The sequence below is a fragment of the Pithys albifrons genome, chromosome 6, assembly GCF_047495875.1.
Source record: "Pithys albifrons albifrons isolate INPA30051 chromosome 6, PitAlb_v1, whole genome shotgun sequence".
Lineage (NCBI taxonomy): Eukaryota > Metazoa > Chordata > Aves > Passeriformes > Thamnophilidae > Pithys > Pithys albifrons.
In genome coordinates, this window is record NC_092463.1 from 15,311,992 (window position 1) to 15,333,361 (window position 21,370).

Genomic DNA, 21,370 nt, shown 5'->3' on the forward strand with positions numbered 1-21,370 from the left:
ATCATTAGGCAGTACATAATGATTAGGTTCTGTATAATGATTCATTATTTACACAGAGTGAAACTGTGTAAAACCAGAGAGATCAAGAGCTTGCCACTTGTCTGTGCCATCCATGCCAGTACCTCCAAGCCCAGTAAGTAGGACAACCTGATTGCTTGATGTGGGTGTTCCTTTTCTGAAAAGTCCTTCCACAGCAATTCCAAACCAGATTCTTTGGCGAGTAGTAATTGCAATTTATGCCAGTGTTATTCTAATTCAGAACTAAACTATAGTTAGAAATATGATCTTCCCAGAAGGCAAAAAATTTTGCTTCCCGTACATGCTCAAGCTGCATTTCCTTTATTGCTGAGAGAGCAGCTTCCACGTCTGGCCAGCCTGTGACACCAACCTCCACCAACGCTTGGCAGACTTTCACTTGAGCACTTTCATGCTTTTTCTCCTAGTCTTGTCCTCATACATAATCCTTCCCAAATCCATGTCACGACCATCACTCCAATGCCTTCTTAAAACCTTTTTTCTGCAGTGTGTATGGAAATTTGGCCCTGGTTAGGCAGGTGCTGCTCTGCCTGTGGCTTTTTCTGCTAATTCTGCCTCGTTGCTCGTGTGTGTCCTCTCTGTCTGTATCCATATTCTGTCTGTTCTCTTCTGCTTCAGCAGTACCCTCTGTGAACTGGGAATGCCACCACTGCTCTACTTGTGCTACTTGCCATGTGGTGTAGTGCTGGTTCATAGCTAGAACCTGAGCCTCTGCAGGTTAGTAAGAATACATAACACAGTTGTAATAGTTGTAGAAAGTTTTTTCCGCTGCTGCTGTTACCTATCGAAAGGTTTTCATAGCTCTTTGTCAGAGGTCAGACACCACTTTATAATTTATAACCTTTGTAACCCTACTGGAGTTACACTATCTGTCTCCTAAACAGTTAGTGGACTAGAACATCAGTGGCTGCTCAAAGATGCAGATGATTAGTGGGCAATGAGGCCACTCTGTCCAAAGTATCCCTTACAGTGGATTAATCGGTGGGCCAGTGTAGTCGTTTAACTCCATGGGCTGCATTGGGTTTGCACAAGTGTTTCCTTTACAGTGCCTAAAGGCTGCCAGGTAATCTAAGATCATCCCACAGATGTTCCAACAGTTACAGTTAGAACAGATGTTACCACAGTTACAGATGTAACCGAATCCATATTTAAACATAGAGTTGTCAGGCTAAAGAAGGGGCCATTCAAATGCTTTCAACTATCACAACAGAAATGATAGTTGGCCAGAAGAGTGGAAAAAATACCTTTCCATCCCTCACTGAAATTGAAAATAATGTTCTTTGTGTGGGAAAGAAGAGAATGGCAGGTCAGATGTTGTGGTAACATTTGGAATATTTTGCTGAATCTGGCTTCCTTTAAAAATACAGAAAAATATAAAATCAAATTTGCTCTAAATGAAATTATGCTCAAGTGGTAATCTGGTATTATATATTTTAAATATTTTTAACTATATCTAACTTATGGAAAGTTTTGTGCGGAATGCTGAATTTTCCACTATTTGATTCTTTCATTGCTTCCTCCAGGTTGTGACTGTCTGTACTCACCAGGGGAGCTCCTCTGCTTTCTAGGTTAGTCATCTAAAGAGACTGCTTCTTACTGCATTTTAGAAGCTGCTGTGCATAGCTGATGTTAGCCACATATTCTCTGCTTCTTAAGTACTACTAATTTCAGTCTGTTTTTTTAATAGGGCTGTGGCAAATTTGCAGTAACTGGGGATATACCACACCAGAGAGAAAAGAAGGGAAAAGCGGTCAAGGGATTCACTTATAGGCATTTTAAAATCTACTGTTCAAACAACACAATTCTAAAACAACCCTGATTTGACTTTCAGATAAGTGGATCAATCTCCAGTTTGCATTCCTCCAGGTATTATATATGTTAGTCTTCATGCTGATGAGTCTTGAGATGTTCTTACAGTTTCTAAGGAGCATTCATGTTAGCAAAAGGCTAACAAGACAGCTGGAAAATAACTGATATATCAGTTTCCTCTCTAGAGGTACTATCAGCATTGCTAGCTCTTAAGATGTTCATCCACTTCTGTCCCTTGGAGTTTTTTCCATAGGTGGCAAAATTCTGTGTTTGGTTGGCTGTGCTGAGGTCACTGTTGCACATGGGGGCCACACCCTCACTGAGGCTACTGGTCTTCAGTTAATCCTCTATATTAGCAACTTCACAGGATTAGCTTGATCATCAGTTTCTATTCTGTTGGTGTTCTTCCACCTCGATTTTCATCCACCTTTGTTCTCTACAGTTTTTCTCCATGCTGTTCACTTGTACTGCCTGATTCTGAAATGGATGGAGAGGCTCATATTTTTATTCCTGTTTATATCTGTACATTCTAATTTGGAATTAGAATTTCAAGTAACTTTCCCCCCATGTTTTGCTTTCACTGATTTCTCCACCTCTCCTCCTTACTTTTATTGTAATACCAGAAATGCTGCTCAATGTAGTACAAATTATGATACACAGCAACTGAAGAACTAAAGAGATTGTTGGCCTTATGGACTGGCTTTAGATTTACACCAACCTGAGTAAGCTAGATCTGTTTTGATCCAGAAGTGAATTAACTAGATCTACACCATTAGGATGATGCAAATGTTAGTGGGGTGGGTAGACCAAACCAATGGGTTTTATTGAATGTCTAATGGCAGGAATACCCCGCAGGATTGTAATTAATCAAGGGAGAATGCTGGTTTATATTTTCCAACAGTTTTGGGGAATTAGGAATTGAGAATTCATCATGTGCTCTGGCACGAGAGACAGCTAACGCCTACAGAGTGTATTCCATTCAGCCAAACTGTGCAGCAGAGGTATTTCCTGAAAATATCAGCTAACCTCTTTTTTTCCTTGCATAATTGTAACTGAAAGCAGAATCTGGATTACTGTGTCAGTCTGTGAAGGGAATCTCCAACTAGAGAGCTGAGAGTAAAAAAGAAGTGGAAATAAAGGAAAATTACAATTATGTTAGAGGCTGAACTAGTGATTTCTAAAACTCTCGGCTCTGACGTGTACCTGTCTGCACTTCTTGCTGGTCTTCATGATGTCTTCTGGGCTAATTCCTGTTTAGCAAACATCTGTCAGACATAATAATTTCAAGCATTAATCCTTACAGGACTTAACCAGCTTGTTAGTTGATGACCTGAACTAGATAGTTTCTGGGGATTATTGCTATTTAAATCTCACCCACCTTTTAAACAGTGGCAGCAGGCCCTGCTCTGGGTTTCTGTTCTTTCTTTAATTTTTTCTTTTTTTTTTCCCTATGGGCTGATGTGTCTTTAGATTGCCATCGCCTCTTTCACTTCCACAGCACGAGAGGAGGCAGAGAGGAAGTCCTGTGCTGCCTCCGACATGAATGAGGAGGAAGTTACTGGTTTCTCTTCGTGCCAGACTTGCTCATGCTGCCAACTGTAAGAACTGCTGTTGTAACGCCTGTGGAAGCCAGGCTGCATTGTTCTTGCTGTGCTGGGGACCCATCAGGGAACTTTGATGGAATCACCACAGACTTTTACCTGCCCTTTTCCCCAGATTTCACAGACTTTTGGTAAGGTTTTTGCAAGGTTACTTTTATTTTATGATGAAGCGAGGTGGTTGTGACCAATCAGTGTGTCTGTATCTTTTGACTCCTAAAACTTTTGACTTTATTTTCTGCTTTCCATTAAACTTGCCAGAGAGATAGAAGCATTCAAGTTATCAAGTTCCTTGAAATTTCAAGGATTTGAATTCTAGTGGAAAGGGAAGTAGAAGTAAGTGGCCTGTTGCAGGAGAGCCGTGGCCGAGGGTTCCGGCAGCACCCGCCTGGTGAAGGGTGCCAAAACGAGCCCATTCGTACACTTGTCTCCAGAGCAAGGCCATACCTTACCTCCTGCCTGGTGAGGGTAGGAGGGTCCAAGGGTGAGTGCCCTGTGCAATGGAATTAGGTCCGATAAATTGCTTTGTGAGTAGCAGGCCAGGATGGGGAATTCCTTTATGTAAGGTCTGAGAAAAGAAGCAAAAATATCCCCACCATGGTGCTCACCATGGGTTGGAGATAAGGGGCAGACAGTGAAGTTAATAGAGGGTGTCTGTTGGGAGCTGTGAGTGTTGCTGGCACTCAAGACATGATATCAGCTTTTACAGCCCTTAAGTGTTTGCCGAATTGGGACTGTTGAGATCCCTTTCCTGAAGTTTGTGAAATAGTGTGGGTTTAACACCCCATATATGACTGTTGAAATGTGATCTGGGGGTATGCAGTAGGTAAAAAAAGGGATTAAAGAAATTCAGTACTATTTAAGTAGGGAGTACAGTTTGCACAAGCAAGGACTGTTGCTTGTCTTGTGCTCATTGAGCCCAAACAAGGTCATGGGAGGCTTTGCCGTGTGGCGGTTCCGCAATGGTCCTCATTAGAGTTGGATGCATTTTCCTCCAGGAAGATGATAATTAGCTTCTTCTGCTTTTTGAATCAACCTTTAGCAAAATATCTGCTGAGCTCTGATCTATGAATTTAAATGGGAACTGGCAGAGAACAGTTCCAGTGATGTGAAATGCCTTTAAAATATAACAAGTTTTTGTGTTATCTTTAAAAGATGGCTTTGGAACCTACTAAAGAAATACTGTTATTTCTTTTAGACCAAAGTTAAGTTTGTGCCATGATGTATATTACTCCTTGTAGAGGAATTATTTATTGCTTGGGTTAAACAAGTTTGTATCTTTACACCTTTTCCTTCTTTTGAGTGTTTGAGAATAGGTAGTGCTATTACACATCTGTCAGGACATGTGTGACAAGTGTATTATTGTGTTTGTACAAATCCTCAGCTGATATGCCTGTTGCTCTAAATGTATACCCATGTTAGCTCTCTGGCAGCTGCAGGGATATGTCCCATAATATTTAGAGTGGAATTTCCAAACTTGCTGATAAGCAGTAAGCCCTGAGGCCCCATTGGGGTCTGAATAGAATGAAGCTGCCTGATCTTTTCAGATGTTTGCAAGAAAAAAATTGTTTTGCTTTCTTGTAGTACTCCATTTTCAAAAGACAGTTGCTAGTGGATGATGTAAGAGTGAGAAGAAAAAACATTGGCTTTATTCATGCTGCTTAGTACAGTAATAATCTGTGATTACAGCTTTAAATGACTCTCTGGTCCTCTTCACTGGAAGGAGACTGCTGGCAAACAGGGCTGACTGCAGGGTCTGGCTGCTGTTTTACTCTTTGCTTTATTTTTGATGCGTCTCAGGAGGAGGAGGTTCAAGTCTCCTTTAGGTTTATAAACTACAGGACTTCACAGTCATACCAAAAAGACTACTAAAAAGGCAGTGCTGCTTTATCTGGGTTCTTCATCCCTGTGTGAAGTCCCAGGCAATTGGAGAGTTGGAGTTGTGGCAGTGTTGGTCTGTTCACAGAACCAAAAGTATGCTCCTGCTCCTGACTGTTAGGAGGGGTCTGTGCAACTGAAACCACAGATGGGATCTTGCCCTTTAGCCCACAGTGCCTGGCGAGCTCTGTGGGAGGGTGACGAAGGCATGGAAACTGCAATAGTTCAGGCAAAAATGAGTCACAAGAAAGCAGCCTGTTTTATTCAATTCCAGAAATGTTCCTAACCACGCAAAGTTAATTTATAACCACCATTTTGCAGTGGTCTACTTTGTTTCTGAGCTTGGGGATGAGGTTGCTGGCAGTTCCAATACTGTATTTTGTTTGTGACACAGACAGGCCTTGTTTGCTTGTGGGTTTGTCTGAACATAAACCAGTGCTGTTTTGCAATATAAAGCTTGGCATTATCAGATTAATGCAAATATTACTTTTAATTATGTCCAGAATCCTGGCTACTTAAGTGTAGCTTTACTTACGCTTCTGGATGTTCTTGATAGCATTTAAAGTGTTTATCTCTTGCAGTGGTCATCTTTGTTATCAGATTTTTCTGTTCCATGCAAATTGAAGTCTGCTAATTTTTCCATAACCATATGCTTTGATCCCATGAAAATAACTCTTATTTTAATCAACAGCTTTAGTATCTAAAATTAGTATTGTCCTACTTGGTAACTACATTTTTCAATTCCATAAGTCTCACTTTCACCATATAAATATCTCATTAGCATCATCAAAGTGATAATGTTTTGAAAAATATATCTGAGAAATCTTATGTTTCAGAAAGTTAGTCCTTCATCTGTTCTAAATGGGACGAAAGACATTGTGTCCCTAAAGCATGATTGTAAGTGACTTTGTTTCTAAGAAATATTTCTAGTAAATACTTGACTTAAAAGGTTTATTAGTTTAAAAAGTGTGTACTTAGTGCTCCCAGGCTGCATATAATTGCTCACTCAGAGGCAGAGTTATTTGACTGATGGTTAAATAAGATTTTAACACTGTTTTTTTTAAGGAGGAAAAATTGCATGTGTAAATCTCCCTAGATCCAAATGTGGAAACAGTGAGTGAAAGAGGAAAGGATGTGGAAGAGGAAAGAATGCCAACTTGGAGACTGACATCCTCTATCCCTGAGCACCCACCCTACAACTTTAGGCCTCTTCAGAACATGATATTCCTGCAGAAGGCAAGTTGTTCCATCTCTGGTATGGATCCTTGCTTGGAAGTGCCCCTGTCTCACACTCACTCCCTAAGGAATTGCAGGGGTCCTGTTTCAAGTGTCCCAATGACAGCCTGAGGTGCAGTGAATCCCCTTTCCTGGTGTAAGATCTAGTCTGTTTGCAGAGCCCATGCTGAGGCCACATCCTCTAGCTGGGCTTCAGGATCTCTTTCTGAGTATTTCTTGTTTCAGGGGTTGGGTGGAGGATGTGGGTGGTGGAACCACCGCCGCTTGCACAGAGCACTGGATGTGCAGCTGCAGGCTGACAGCCCGCCCTTCCATCCACCACTCTGTCCATGCTGATGCCTTGCTTTTGCAGCTGAACCCCTTTTGACTTCTCCTCTGTATTCTATTTGGGACAGAAGTATTAACCTTTTAGCTGCAGGGCACTTCTGCTCACCAAGGGGTGCTGTGAAGGCCCATTCTCCATATGCAGCTTAACACACTGGAGTCCTGATAATGACAACGGCCCTTGGGAGCTACTCTGTGACAAACTGCACAAAAACAAGGAGAGCTACTGCCAGCTATCCAGGGGACATGGAGAGTTTCTCACCAGGGTTATGATGCCAAACCAAAGCTGAGCCACACAGATAGGGTATTAAGAATTGCCAGGAAGAATTACTTGGGAATAGTCTGCAGAGCAAATCTAATTTGCAAAATATATTTGCAAATAGTTACAAATAACCACACCTTTGAGAAAATGAGCTTGTCTGTACACAATAATATGACCAGCAAAAGAGGAATGATTTATCAGATATATTATTCGCTCTGAATTGTTCACTGATCTCTAGCCAAGAGGCAGATACCGCAGAGGTTTATTAGTCAGTATATCAGTGCTGTGACTGGCACCCAGTACTGAGGTATCATACAGTTCGTGGAGGACAAGTGGGAGATAATTAAATACATAAATTCTAGTCTGCAGAGACCATGAAACTAATACTGTTGGCTTGTGGGGCTTTTTCGTTGGCAGACTGATGGTAAAACTTTAGGAAGCTGAGCAAAGATGAAACCTAGCCCAGCCATGAACCTGCCCCCAGCTGTTCAAGATGTAGATTTCTGGTAAACCCAAGGATACCTTTTAGGAGTAATTTCCCAGTTGGATTCCCTGGATTCAAAGACTCTTTGCTGAAGCTGTAGAGCAGAGGTGTTTAATCTCTGATTTCCCAGACTAAAGTCTGTGAATGGTAACTAGGAAAATGAAGTCTCTTGTCATTAAGTTTAAAGTCACTAAACAGTGACTGCATCTCAGCAGAGACACTTGAAGGAGTACAGATTAGAAAAGGTTGACAGTTGCTCTCTGCAGTGTTTATTAACTGAATCTTTGACTTTGTTCTTGTCCTTTCAAGTATTTCCTTATTGCTTAGAGGCAAGAAACAAAGTGTCTTTGAACCCAAGTTGGTATCTATAAAGGGGATAGGATATTCTTACTTTCCAGGGAGGCTGAGAGAACTCTCAAGATTGTTTAGTACCTCAATAATGTGGAGATAGAAAATCTAAATCTAAACCAGACAGCTGTCTAATACTGATACTCTGTCTCCTTGGTGATAAAAAGGAATTCTAGACCAGTGCTAAAACCTGAATTTTACTTACCTAATGGAATCATGGTAGACCAGCCTGTCTCCAAGAGTTACCTGGAAATGCAGAAGTGTGTGTGGAATGCATGGAGTGGGGAGAGATTTATAATTAAGAGTCCTCACCTATTCATTTTTACTTCCAAGTAACTTGAAGATTGAAATAAAAAATAAAAATGCTGTGATCAGATCTGCTGATTATCATTTCCTAAAAGGGAAGATAGCCCCAGGACCCAACTCTGCCTAACTTGTACATGGTGATACTATTCAGATAAAAAACTACTTTAAAATTCAATTCCTTTTTTAAGGAAATGGCTTTTTAAACCTAGGAATCATATAGTTTCCACAGCAGTCTAAGAAAACAAAAAGATATCTTGTTTGTACTGGCTCTCACCAAAGTCTGAAACAAAGTCTTTAAACAAATGGCTGAAAAAATTCAGGCACTTTTTGAGAGTTAGCCTACACAGAACATGTCTCTGCTTTTCAGTTTTTTGTAACAAAGAGAATACTGTAAGGTGTGATCAGGTTGTGGCAGAATGTCTTGCATTTGCCATAGGCTTCCTATGGATTATTTTGTAAGGGAGAGGAAGTGGTTATGATATATGTGAATGCTGTATGTACTCAGAATGTTAGAATTCCTTGGTTGAAAGGGATGTGTGTAACTAGGATATGGATGTGTTTATTCCAAAAAACCCTATTCATACTCTGGCTCATTAATTAGGACAAACAATTGCTGACTATCATAAACATTCACTGCCAATAACACAGGAGAGGGCTGTGTTGGAAGATGGCCAAGGTGATAGAATGAAGGTTTTGAGCCTCTAAAAGATTATGCTGGAAATAACTACCTTTTATTTGAAACCTTGAGAGCTTCTGCACCTACTCAGGCAGTTTAACTCGGCTCTGGATGGGTAAAGCAACCCTGAAAGCTTTCAGTAAGGCTGGTAAAGTGTTAGCTAGATTCAAAATTCAGAGTAGCTCCTCCTGGAGTAGACCGAGAGTATTCAGCTTTGGAAAAACAAGGGTCAGTGCTCTGTGCCTCTGTGGTTTGTGACAATGATCAAATCTCTTGCTTCAGTCTGAAGCAGACAGGTCAGAACTCCCAGATCTGTGTCTTCTTAGAGCTCTCTTTGCAGTATTTAGGGAAGCTGAAAAGTTACTAAATTATCCCAGATATAATTTCCAGAACCAAAATTGCTTCCACACTCATGTGTTTGTCTGAAATTTTAAACCGTTCAGTGGGGGTTTTTTAAATATTTTTTTTTTCACATTCAATCCTGAAACCAAGTGAAAAGGGTTATGAAAAGTTTAAACTACTTCAATAATTGGAAAATAGTGTCCCTAATGGTGAGTGGTTTGAATTTTCTTGGAGCATTTTTGTACTTTTATTTTTGTAAGAACTGGGTTCTGGAAACTAGCCAAGTATAGGAATCCAAGACATATTGAAACAATTTAACAGCCTGTGTTATATAAATTCAGGGTTTAAAGTAATGTCTAAAATGGGAGTGGTTGTAAGAAACATTTAAGAGATTTAAATTTAAAAGAAAAAAACAAACAAAAAAACCCCAAAGCCAAGCAAAATAGCATGACCTGGTAGAGAGAAAAATAATATGGTAGGAAACATTGCAAAATAATAGAATAATCCTAAGAAAAAGACACTGCACTTGAAAAAGAACTTTAAAAATTCTTAGTTGTGTATTACAAATATTAAATCTTGCAATACCCCAGGAGAATTATTAGATGCACTATCAGGACTTCTGCAGTGGCTGTACTTAAGGAAGAACTCAGAGGAATTTAGCACTGCAAGTGCTGTGTGGATCACATGAAGGATGACCTGTGCCTGTCTCTGTGCAAGAGTCTGCCATGGAGACCCAGGCATCTACACGGCTCTCAGTGATGCTGCTGCCATGGCCCCAAGAACTATGAAGCAGAGCAGTCAGCTAATTAATTTACCTGCTCTTTCAGCAAGATGTCTTGAAGACCACAGTTGAAACAAGGCTGCCTCTGCATCTCTTCAGCCCACCCCAACAGAAATGGGGCACATTTTAAAAGCAAAACCCACCTTGCTGTTGCTTTGGATCTCATTCATTCATGTTTTGAGTATTCAGCCTGTGGGCAAGCTGAGGTTAGAGTGCATGTTCCCCACAGTGCTCTACCAGCTACCCCTTCTCCAGGATTTTGGGAAAAGGTAGAAGGCTGCAGTTCTCGGACTTCCCTCTTTGCTGAATGATTTTGTGCCCGGATGAGAGAGGAGAGGAGTGATGCAGACTTGAGACAAGTGTGTGTTGTCCAAGGTGTTCATCTTTTCCTCTTCAGAAGGTACAGATATCCCATGTGTGTAACTGAACCACAGACAAATCAGTTCAAGCCCTGGTTGTGCTGTGGGTCTGCCAGAGCAACTGGGCCAGGGCTGAGGCATCATCCCTCCGTGGCAATGAAACACATGTGCCTACCCAGACACTGCCAAGGGGTGGCCTCAGAGGATGATGCAGAGAAGGTAGGAAGACAAGTGTTGTGGGAGAGGTTCAGATGAAGGCTTCTGGAGCTAATCTGTGTCTTATATTCTCCTGTTCACAAAACATGCTTATTATAACCTCAGGACATGCTGCAGGAGCTGTCCTTGGTCAGTTTTATTCAGCACTCTGAAATACACTTCTTTGTTACCTCTACCAAGTAACTGTGTTACTGCATTTGGACAAATAAAACTTGATTTTGCTCAGCATCTCATTATCTATGTCAGAATTTCTTCTGTATAGTTATTACCCTCATTTAGTAACATATATAGAGAGATATCAAGTGCTTTCTGCAGTGTAAATACGCCTTCCACAGTATGAATTAATACACTAATTCAAGTGGCATTAAAATGAAAAACTGTTTTGAACTGCTACATGCATTTGAAAATAACTCTGATAAAAACAATGTGGTAAAATTCATAGAGGATCACACCAGTGATTAAGGGGAGGCTTTCCCTGGCGCAGTGGGTCCCAGAGACTGAGTCTGGATAGGGGCTGTTGCATCACAGTGCAGGGGGTCTTAATGGTCTGCTGCTGTTGCAGTTTGGTATGTGACTGCTGGCTTTGCACAGCTGAGCAGCTCAGGTCTGTTCCGGGAGCTGTTATGTCTTCTTTGTCCTTTTTGTGCTGATTGTAGTCCAGAAATATTGCTTAATTTCATTCCAGAAGTATTGCTCAATCATTTAGTTCCAGTGATGCAACAGAAATGGGGTGAATACTGTTGACTCGTTAACTTTTATCTACTAATCATTTATTCCAGCTTTAGAAGCATTTTCCCAGAAATTACAGATATTGCCATATTTCAGAGTCAGCAGCTGTTCTTCCCAAGCAGGCAGTAAGTCAGAAAACATAATTTTACCTTGCAGGTATCAAGCAAGCCATTAGTGCCCAGGAACAGTTCCAGGACAAAAGATTGACACCAGAGCTGATTGTGTCTGGCTTCCCTGTGTGGAGGGAGGACAGTAGGTCTCAAGAGGCAGCCCAAATTCATGTCGGGTGCTGCAGGTCGTAACTAGCATGAAATCCAGCTGGGCATTGAGTTGGACTGTGTGCTAAATTTAAATATCTTTATGGTAAAAGTGTAGGAATATCAGTCAATGATGTTACACAGGCAGTTGGAATAGCAAAGCGTTGCTCTTCCTTTGCAAACTGGTGATCTTAACATTGAAATAACATTTTTTGTTGCTTCCTGTGTTAACTGCTTAAGTGGAATGACTGTGTGTGGGATGGGGGTCTGTGTAACTGTGGGTTTTTCCTTGTGCTTGAGGAAAGCAGCTTGAAGGCAGAGTGTCAGTGGGGTTTTCTTCCTGTTAGATGATAGTAGGTTTTCCACTGCTTCTTAACCATGTTTGATTACCTTCTACTTTTTTAAGAGCTAGGACTAGGATAACATAATGCTCTGTATTGACTACTCCGTGACTGGAGTCCTGAAGTAAACTTTAAATATTATATGGATGTAGCCAGGAATAGAGACCTCTCCTAGGAAATGAATGCCACTCCTCATCAGTGTCTATCCAGCAAGTGTACTGTGAGTTTTTGTTTTACAATAGTGTAACTGGAATCACCACAGCTTATACTTGTGCATTCCGAAACTCTTTGCCTAGAAATGTATGTCTATAACAAGAAAATTTTGGGGGACAGTCCCTCTACAACTGACAGATATAATGAGAAATGTTAATATGAAAATGAATTGCTCTGTCAGCTACCACGAGATGTGTGCTCTTTTCTGAGAATTGGATTATTGTAATTCAGAAACACCAGTTCTGGGCCAGTCACAGCTGGAGAAGTCATAGCTATCTAGCAACCCACTGAGAATAACCTTACTCCATTAGCTGGCTTCATCCTTAGGACTCTTGTAAGTCAATGATTTTAGCTGTAATTATATACTTGAGAGAGGGAGTAACTTCCCCAATGCCACAGCACCCTCACTAAAGCCAGTACATCCTGTTCTATTTTTTAAATCTTTTCAAGGTGAGGTCAGACTTTTTAAAACTGCCCTCAAGTTCTGAGAGTTACAGCCTTAGATTCTGCCCTGTCTGACAGATCTCTTAGGGAGGAATTCCCTCTTCCATGCAAATGCAGCTCCGCTGGTCTGCGCATGGAGGTCTGATCCCATCCTCTGTTCCAGTTGCCCTCTGGGTAGAGCAGTAGCTGTTCGTTGTCTCTTTTCTGAGACCTGTTGTGTATAAAGCCTGCTAAAAGCTGGGAAGCAACAATTCACTGTTGTGAATGCTGACAGCTTGTTGCCTGTGGTGTGATGCGGAAGAAAATGTATTGGGAGCTGCAGAAGAGGACATCTAATATTGCATGAATACTTTTACCTCATGAAAAGTAATATATTGTCAGGGTGGTAGGAAACTTTCTGCTTGTGAGCACAGGGATGGCTCTCCCTTATAAAGACCAAACTGCTGAGAGCTACAGTAGTTACAGAACACCACTGGTCCAGCTTGACCAAGAGCTGTGCTCTGAGTCTCTTGCTGAGCACTTTCTTCCACATGAATTGTTTCATGGAAACTGAGGGGCTACTGTGGAACTGAATTCTGCGCAATGAACTTGGATTCAGTAATTAAGACTCGAACTTTGTGCTGCAAAAATCTTTCAGTGATGAACAACAAAGAGGAAGAATATTTTACTTTACACTGGCTGCTTGTCTAGCAGTAGCTGTAGGATGTGATCCAAACCCATTGAATGTCAGTGACTATTTTTCTGTTCACTTCAGCGGAGCTGACCTACAGGGTGCTTTGTTGTGGTTCATTCTTATTAGTCGAGTATACTCTGGCAGTATACTCACTCTCTAAGGGTGAGCCTAGGATGGCTCTCCTCTATTATATGGGCACAATGTCTGTCTGGGCCTGTGCTCTAAACAGAGACATCAACAGAGCAACCAACCATCATACCTGCTGCTGATTGGGAAGGGGCAACATGAGAGAGGGAGAGGAAATTTAGAAGCTTGGAGCCTGGTATGGAGTAAACGAGATGGCAAAAGATGACATCTGCCAGTATTTATATCCTCCCTGATGGTTTGTGGGTGGTTTGTCTTGGCAGTTGCTGGTCAATTCCTGTTATCTGTGTGTCCCAGACTCACTGCATGTGCATCCAAGTAACCTCTTCATGGTCTCAGCAGAAGTAGTTAACTGAAGGCCTAAGCATCTGATCCTGATCTTAACAGCTTTAAAGGATTTATACACCTCTAAGCTTGTGCTGAAGTGCTTTGTTAGTCTGATGTCAGGTGCTCAGTACGTGAGCATGGAAGGGCAGAGGCAGAGTTTTATACTGACTAGGCTCTGTGAAGAAACAGAAAGTGCTTGTCATTGGTGTAGCCAGTCTGGAATACACCACAAACACCAAATTAATCTCATTTAAAAGCTTTGAATTAAATCTGTTTACTGTAATGGAGCCTCCCACAGTTTCCCACCTTCTTTTTGTTTCCTGGTTTATTTTCATTTGGGAAAGCTGCAGTGTAAATGTGTTCTCTGTGCTCAACTGAACAGCGATACTGCTGCATTTTTGGTACTATTGTTAAAAAAGGAAAGCCACATCATTTTCTCCCTTGCTCCTTTATGTTGCTTTGCATTCCTGTTGAGGTCTTAACCAAATCCTACTTACTGCCCTGTTCCTATCCTTTCAGCTTCTTCAAATGCAATGACTCAGCAGCTACAGGATGAATTTGACAGTAGTGTGGAGAATGCAGAAGCTTGGATGAAGGCCATCCAAGAAAGACTGAGGATCAATGACAACACCAAAGGACCCCGATCTGCCCTAGAAGCCAGACTGAGAGAGACTGAGGTAAGGGAAGAATGATGTAGCCATTCAGAGGTGGCTGTCACTGCCACCACTATTAGAGCAGTGAATTGTGAGCCCTGAAGTTTTCCATTAGGAAATGTTCACCTGTCCCTGCTTATTGGAGCATTGGTCCTGTCTGGTTGGGTTCAACCCATCAGCATTCTTTCTAATTTTTTTCCATCTGCAAAATGTTTACAGACTTAAAAAAAGAGTATGGCAACTTGATATAACAGGTTTCCAAGACTAGCATCAGGTTTGGCTGGTTAAAATGTTTACACTGTCCTATGAGCGTGCTCGGGCCTGAAACAGTTTCGTTGTTGCTTGCAATTACCATAGTAATTTGCAGAAGACCAGCATATAGTATAAGAGAGTCAGATCACATTAGTGTTCCATCTCCTCTATGATGCTGGCACTGACAGAGAAATATTGCAGTGTCCTGGTAGTGGCTGTTGTAGAGTAATCCCTTTGTTCTTTTCGATAAACCCTGATAATAAGAGGGTTTACAGATTCCCTTTATAATCTGTCTAATGAAAAGGTAAATGTTTCCGTTTATGCCTGGGTTTACCTAATCTCTTGTATAACTCTTCTCACAGAGATCCTTTTGCAGATTGTGCCTGCTCTCTTACTGTGATTTCACATTCATTAACTTCTGTTTCATTAGATGTTATCTAAGTCTTGGAATCTCAGAGAAAGCAACACTCCTGTTTGTCCCATTTCTACCATTCATGATTAGAGGGAGTGGTGATATTTCTGTGATTAACACTGAAACTATTTTTATCACTTTATTACCTTTAATTCCAACTAGTCTGTTCTTTAAATAGCAAAATCTTTCACATTGTTATTTGCTCAAAAGTCTGTCTTTTTGTTTGTCTACTCGCATTTGTCCTGCCTCTTTTGAAGTTTAACAACTCAAACATGATGGTACACTGATGTCTTCAACCTTTTTCCTGTACTGTGGTTTACTGGAGAATGGGTCTTGCCTCTGGCATAATATAGACACTGTTCATGGAGTTGTGGATGATGGCTAGACTTCATGTCAGTCATAAAAATCTGAAGGATTTCCTCTGGTCTATAGTTTTATTTTTCTGCCCTTAAATTATTTTCACCTTTTCCTTTTCTCTGGGAAACTATGATGTGTAATCTCAAAAAAACAGGCAAAAAACACTGGAACTTGAGTAAAAGAGTGGTAGTTTGGCAAAGGGGATGCATTTGTGGCAGAGATAACAAATTGTAAGGTCTAGAGGTGTGATATGGTCAGAACTGAAGCCCGCTGACTTCTGTGGGCTTTGGAGGAGGTCTGTAACATGCAAAAAGTAATATTGTTAGATTTTTTTCAATTCAGAGTTTGGAGATTAATCATTCTAAAGGTTAACAACTGTCTGTTCTCTCTTCCTGTGTGTACTTTAACCACCTCCTGCTCCTTCATTCTGCCTTCTTCCTGGGCCTGGCTTCCCTCTCCAGCTCTTGTGTCCTCGTGATGTTCTCGCTGCTTCACTATTGGCTGTTTTCAGATTCAGTGATCAATTTTCAATTCCTTTTTTGCTTTTGGCTTGCCAGGTTTTTTTCATGCTTCCTTCCTGTGGTTTATTTTCAGATAATTTGTTAATGAAAATTCCAGCCAATGATAGCAATCATGTAAAAAACAGATCTGAAAAAGAAAAATGACTGTACAGCCGGTGTTGTTTGCTTTCAATTGCTTGAAAAATGTCAGACTTAGAAAACAGCTTTACTCTTAACTTTTTCCCATCGGATGATAGCTATGGCTTGTATTTTCTTTCTTTGCTCTGCCCTTTGCCCTGCTTTTCTGGATTCTATTAATCATACTTTTCATAGCAGATAATTTGTCCAAACACCTGTTTTTACGTCACATGCAGGTGTGCTGTGTACATGCCAAAAGAACAGTCTTTTCCTAGAATGTGAGACTGGAAATCTGAGGCTCTTTTATTTGGTCTCACTTTTGCAATAACTGACATGACTTTTTTTTAACAAATCCCAGAGGCTTAATTTTTCCAAAAGTAATTGCAAATTTTGAACTTCTGAGTAATTTTATTATAGAAGCCTATTTCTTCAAACTTAACAGCTTGCAGTTTTCCAGGAGTTTATGAAAGAACAGCAAGAAAAGCTAATCTGATGGTATCAGAAGTTTGGATTAAGTGATGTTGAAAGCTGACATCCAAACTGGGGCATAATTATTCTGTTATATTGTACAGAACTTGTTCTGCTTTTTCCATCTCTGTATGGAGGAAGACAGTCTACTCAAAATTTGATGGTTCAACTTTGAATTGCTGGCATTCCTATTTGTACAAGATGCACATTTTCACCAATTTGTAACTTTGTAATTCAGGGTCAAAGCAAAATTTGGTAGCTGGCAGAAAATTCCACTAGTTAATTTCTCTTGGCTAGTTTTATAAGCCAACTTTTATTTGCACTAGGAAGCCTTTTTAATATGCTTCATGATTTCTTAAAGTAGACCTTAAAACTGAGATGTTGCAGTGTCCCCTGTGGAGACTGGCTATACGTGCCTTGGCAAGTGGGGGAGAACAGCTGGCATGTGGCAACGTGGTGCTATAATTTATAACAGCAACAGAAACACAGCCACAGACACTTCATAGATGATGATCTGTATTTTCTAGCTAACTTAAATGTTTTTCAGCTGCTTCATGGATTTCAATTAAATTCAGTCCCTTAGAATGCTTAATAAAAAACATATCTGAAGAAAAGTTCATATTTTACTTTCAGGAGAGGCTTTGCAGCAGTGAGTTAGGTGGGAATTGTCAGTGTTGTATAGAAATATTTCCATACCACAGTAGTGTTAGGTTAATGATTGGACTCGAGGATCTTAAGGGTCTTTTCCAACCTAAATGATTCTATGAGTTTGTGATTCCTGGGTAAAACCAAAGTTTACATTTCATCAGTTATGCTTGCTTTCTTTTCATGCTTTCAGTTACCATTTTTTTTTCTCATAGAAAATACGTGCTCTGGAACCAGAAGGCAGCTTGAAAATGGACTTGATTGTTGTGAAGGCAGATGCTGCTCTTCGCAGCATCAGTGAGGATAAGAAGCATGAGGTACTATCTAAACTGAAAGACATTAAAGCCTTGTGGGAAGAGACAGCCATATACATCACTCATTGTCACAGGTAAGACAAATGTACTCTTTGGTGTGTTGAGGCAGTTGTCTTATCCAGTGCTTTCAGAATATACTTCTGCCCCTCTCTACTACCTGGACTGTAGATAGAAATCCCTGCTAATCCCAGTCCCATGAGCATTTTGGGGACTGTGTGGGGAGAGAGGGTCAGTGGGACCTTAATGCTCTGCCTTCACAGCCTAGCCTAGTCATCCCATCATCTAGCATGATGAGTTTGGTCAGGCTCAGGGACCTTGTACAGAATACTTCCTCCACAAAGCAGGGAAGGTCTGGAAAGTGAATCTGGACCCTGTAAAGTCAGAGCAGCTTAAAATTGCTGATAACCTTGTCTGTTGTTTTGAAGGCCTTTTAAGATAGTTGAACTCCACTGCTCCCATCTTCATTTCACTTAACTCATGTCTCTCCTGCTCTCCCCAACAGCCGCATTGAATGGGTCTGGCTGCACTGGAGCGAGTACCTGAAAGCCCAAGATGAGTTTTACACATGGATTCACAACATGAGGGTGACCTTGGAGCCTGACATTGAGTTGCAGCTTGGCTTGAAGGAGAAGCAATGGCAGCTGAGACATGCTCAGGTTCTGCTGAATGATGTCTTAAATCAGTCAGTCCTGTTGGAAAGGCTGCTGGAGGAAGCAGCTTCCTTGTTCAGCAGGATAGGTGACTGCAGCGTTGATGAGGATGCTCAAAAGAAAATGAGAGTGGAATATGAAGGAATCAAACAAGAAGCTCAGGTACACTTATAAAGGGTGGGAAGTGTTCAAATTGCACTAGTATTGATACATTTCACCGTACAGTGTTGTTTGCTATTTGCTCCTTGAGTGAGGGTGCTTGGTAGGACAGCAAAAGGAAACAAAGCTGAGGACCCCTGTTCTTTCAGTCAGTGGACTAGTTCCAACAGTGGTGAAGTTCCAGAATGAACTGTTAATTGGGTTGCTCTTCCACAGTGCTTTATAGCATGTTATTGGAAAGTAACTCAAAGCTGCTTGCTGTGTCCTAGTGATTATTGCTTTAGGCCATCTCTAAATAAAGTTTCAGTTGTTCCTCATCTTTTAGCACATAGTGATCCTTTTATAACCAGATGCAAAATACCCATTTCTGCAGCCAGGGAATATTACACGCGTGAATCCTTGTTGGAGGAATTAATGTTAGCCCAGATCCAGAGCTGCAGTCCCTGCCTGCAAAACTGGGAAGCATGGAGGTGGGAGGCAGCTGTGGCCCAACACTTCGCTCAGCTAGCCAGTTCCAGTATCTGAAAGATTTTTGTGCACATAGATAGGAGTTCTTGCCTGATGCTAATCTTTAAGTTTGAGCAGTTGTTAGACAGGCTGGTGTAAGACATCCTACTTCATCTTTCAGTAACAGTGATTTCCTTTGACTCTAATCCTGAGTAAAGGTTTCTGAAAAGGCTCATACTTTTCACTTCCAAAACTCAGGTAAAGACAGGACTAGACCAGGTGCTATGGCTGAGGGGCAGACATCTGTGGGTGGGCAGAAGAATTCAGTTTCTTACCAGCAAATCAATAGAAGGACTCAAAGGGATATCTTAAATATATGTATAGGCACATCTGTCCCAAACATAGAAATTAAAACCTGGTTTTTGTCTCACAGTGGCTTCCAGAAGTTTCATAGGCTGGAATTACCAGGTGCAAATACAAATAATTTTCATTACATTGGTTCTGGTATCTATCTCTGTTATAATTCTGCCTTCTATTTATTCCCACACCTACACCCCAGTGCTGAACTGGAGCCTGACAGTGATGTATGCTTTCCCTCCCTGGATGCTGTCATGCAAAGTTAACCTCAGATCACACTGGAAAAACAACACTGGGATGCTCATGACATTGCCCTGCTTGCTCTACAGATAATTTTATTGAAAAGTACTCCAAACCTCAAAAACCCCAAAAAATCCTGAGCTGGCACCTTTTTTGAGCATGAAATTCAGATTTTTTTTAGCCATAAAGACACAATTACTGCTAATGTCTCTAGGGTTTATTTTGCAATTCTGTAACTGCAGCTGCCACAGAGAAGCCACCAACAGAGTTGAGCCTCAGTGCTGATTATTGATATTTAAAGGTCGATCTTGATTACAAGGCAACTGGTTTTACAAACAAAAAGGTTCATGGGAATTCAGGTGTTATCTGGATTGCCATTTAATATTCTCATTCACTCTCTCCTAAACAAGGTGTGTCTTTGGTTTTGAAGAAGGAGACAGTCAGTAGTTATTTTAATAAGGCTGTTCTTTCAATAAAATAATTTGAATACTCAAAGCCAGAGTATGACTTCTCTGAGATTGGTTTTACATAGTATGATTTCTCTAACCAACTTGGAAACCTGCTGGTGTAAATGAGATCAGGAAGTGGCTCATAGTAGTTAGACAAAATATGTCTTTATGTTTCCAGTCAACTGAGAGACCAGAAAAAGCTTTTTTTGGCATTGGTTATAAATACCACATTTCATAGATAGATGGAGTGAGGGAATCCAGCTAAGAAATCCCTCTTTCAGGAGGTGTGGAATAAAGAAGGGAGTTAGGAAGCCTTGGATTTTGCAGCTGAAGTAGATGCAGAGTTCATTATCTAATGCCAAGGTTACAGGCGCTTTGGGAATTGTGTTGGAAAGTATAACACTAGTCAGAGAAACCCAGACACCTCTTCCAACAGGCAGGAAGAATGAATGAAAGTGACGCAGAGTTGTAAGGGTTTTGCTCCGGCCCCTCACGTGATGGGAGGCAAGGCTAAATGTGACTTGCACATGCCATCTGAATGCCTGAGCTGCCTCCCAGAGGAGGCTCACTGGTGTTTGTAGATTGCACTTGTGTTTGAAGAGCATTTTTAGATCCTGTGCAGTTGTCTAGCTCTATCAGAAGGCAGGCTCTTGGACAGTGTTTCTTAAATTGTTTGCCTGTGGTATTACTTCTCTGGTATGAGAGAAGTGTGGGTTTTTTTCTTTCTTAGTGCTAACATGTGTCCTTAACATTCACAAATTTTAAAAGCACATGATTTTCTTTTAATTGTGTTGACAGGGGTATTTTTAGATGTGGCAGCAATTTCCTGTGTGGTTTCCCTTGCCTAGTAAATTAACAATATACAGAAGTGGATGATTTGGGGTGTTAGCATAAATAACATCTGAAGATGGTAAGACAAGTTATGATACACAGTATGTTAATATTTAGACAAATACATAAAATATTTCTGAGCACATCAAATTAATTTCAATCTATATTATCTCTGTTAACTGAAACCTAGGTACTTATGATGGATTTGCTCATGTGCCCTAGAAAAAAAACACTAAAAACACCAGGAAAGAGCTCCAGGAGCTTTCTGTACTCTACTTGAGATGCCACAGTGAGTTTAAAGGAGGAACTTCCTTCGTGTGGTCTAGATTGCTTTCCGGAGGAATCTCATTTGCTTTTGCTGACTGTAAAGCGATCTGTGGGGCCAGGGTTTCCTATGCCTCTATCACCTACCTTGAGTACCCAGGGCTGGGCATATCCTGCCCTGACACATTTCTTTCTCTGCAACCAATGACATACTCATTCTTTTCCCATTGGTGCTCTCACTCTTTCTAAAGCCATGCCCATCTTAATGTCTTCTCACATTAACCAAGTGCATGCGAACACTGAGTTTCACACTGAACAGCTAACCTAACAGGAGCAAGCGATACCATATTTTCTGTCATTGTAGTTTTCCTGCCTAACTCTTGTAGGGGAGAGAAAGGGCAGCTCAGCCAGCTCTTTATAAGCCTTTTGTCTGACAGCTTGCACAATTTGT

The 21,370-nt window shown here is 40.9% G+C and overlaps 1 protein-coding gene across 4 annotated transcripts in view; it reads left to right on the top strand.

Annotated features, from left to right (window-relative positions):
- SYNE3 (spectrin repeat containing nuclear envelope family member 3) overlaps positions 1–21,370 on the top strand; it is an 80,291-nt gene that overhangs the window by 19,891 nt on the left and 39,030 nt on the right. For 3 of the 4 annotated variants that reach the window (XM_071557588.1, XM_071557587.1, XM_071557590.1), the window contains 3 exons: positions 14,303–14,460; positions 17,424–17,596; positions 18,025–18,334. In XM_071557588.1, the coding sequence (XP_071413689.1) occupies positions 14,303–14,460; positions 17,424–17,596; positions 18,025–18,334 (641 nt within the window). Of the gene's footprint in view, positions 1–1,584; positions 1,605–3,315; positions 3,578–14,302; positions 14,461–17,423; positions 17,597–18,024; positions 18,335–21,370 lie in introns of those variants that run through there. The other variant, XM_071557589.1, reaches the window with a different exon arrangement.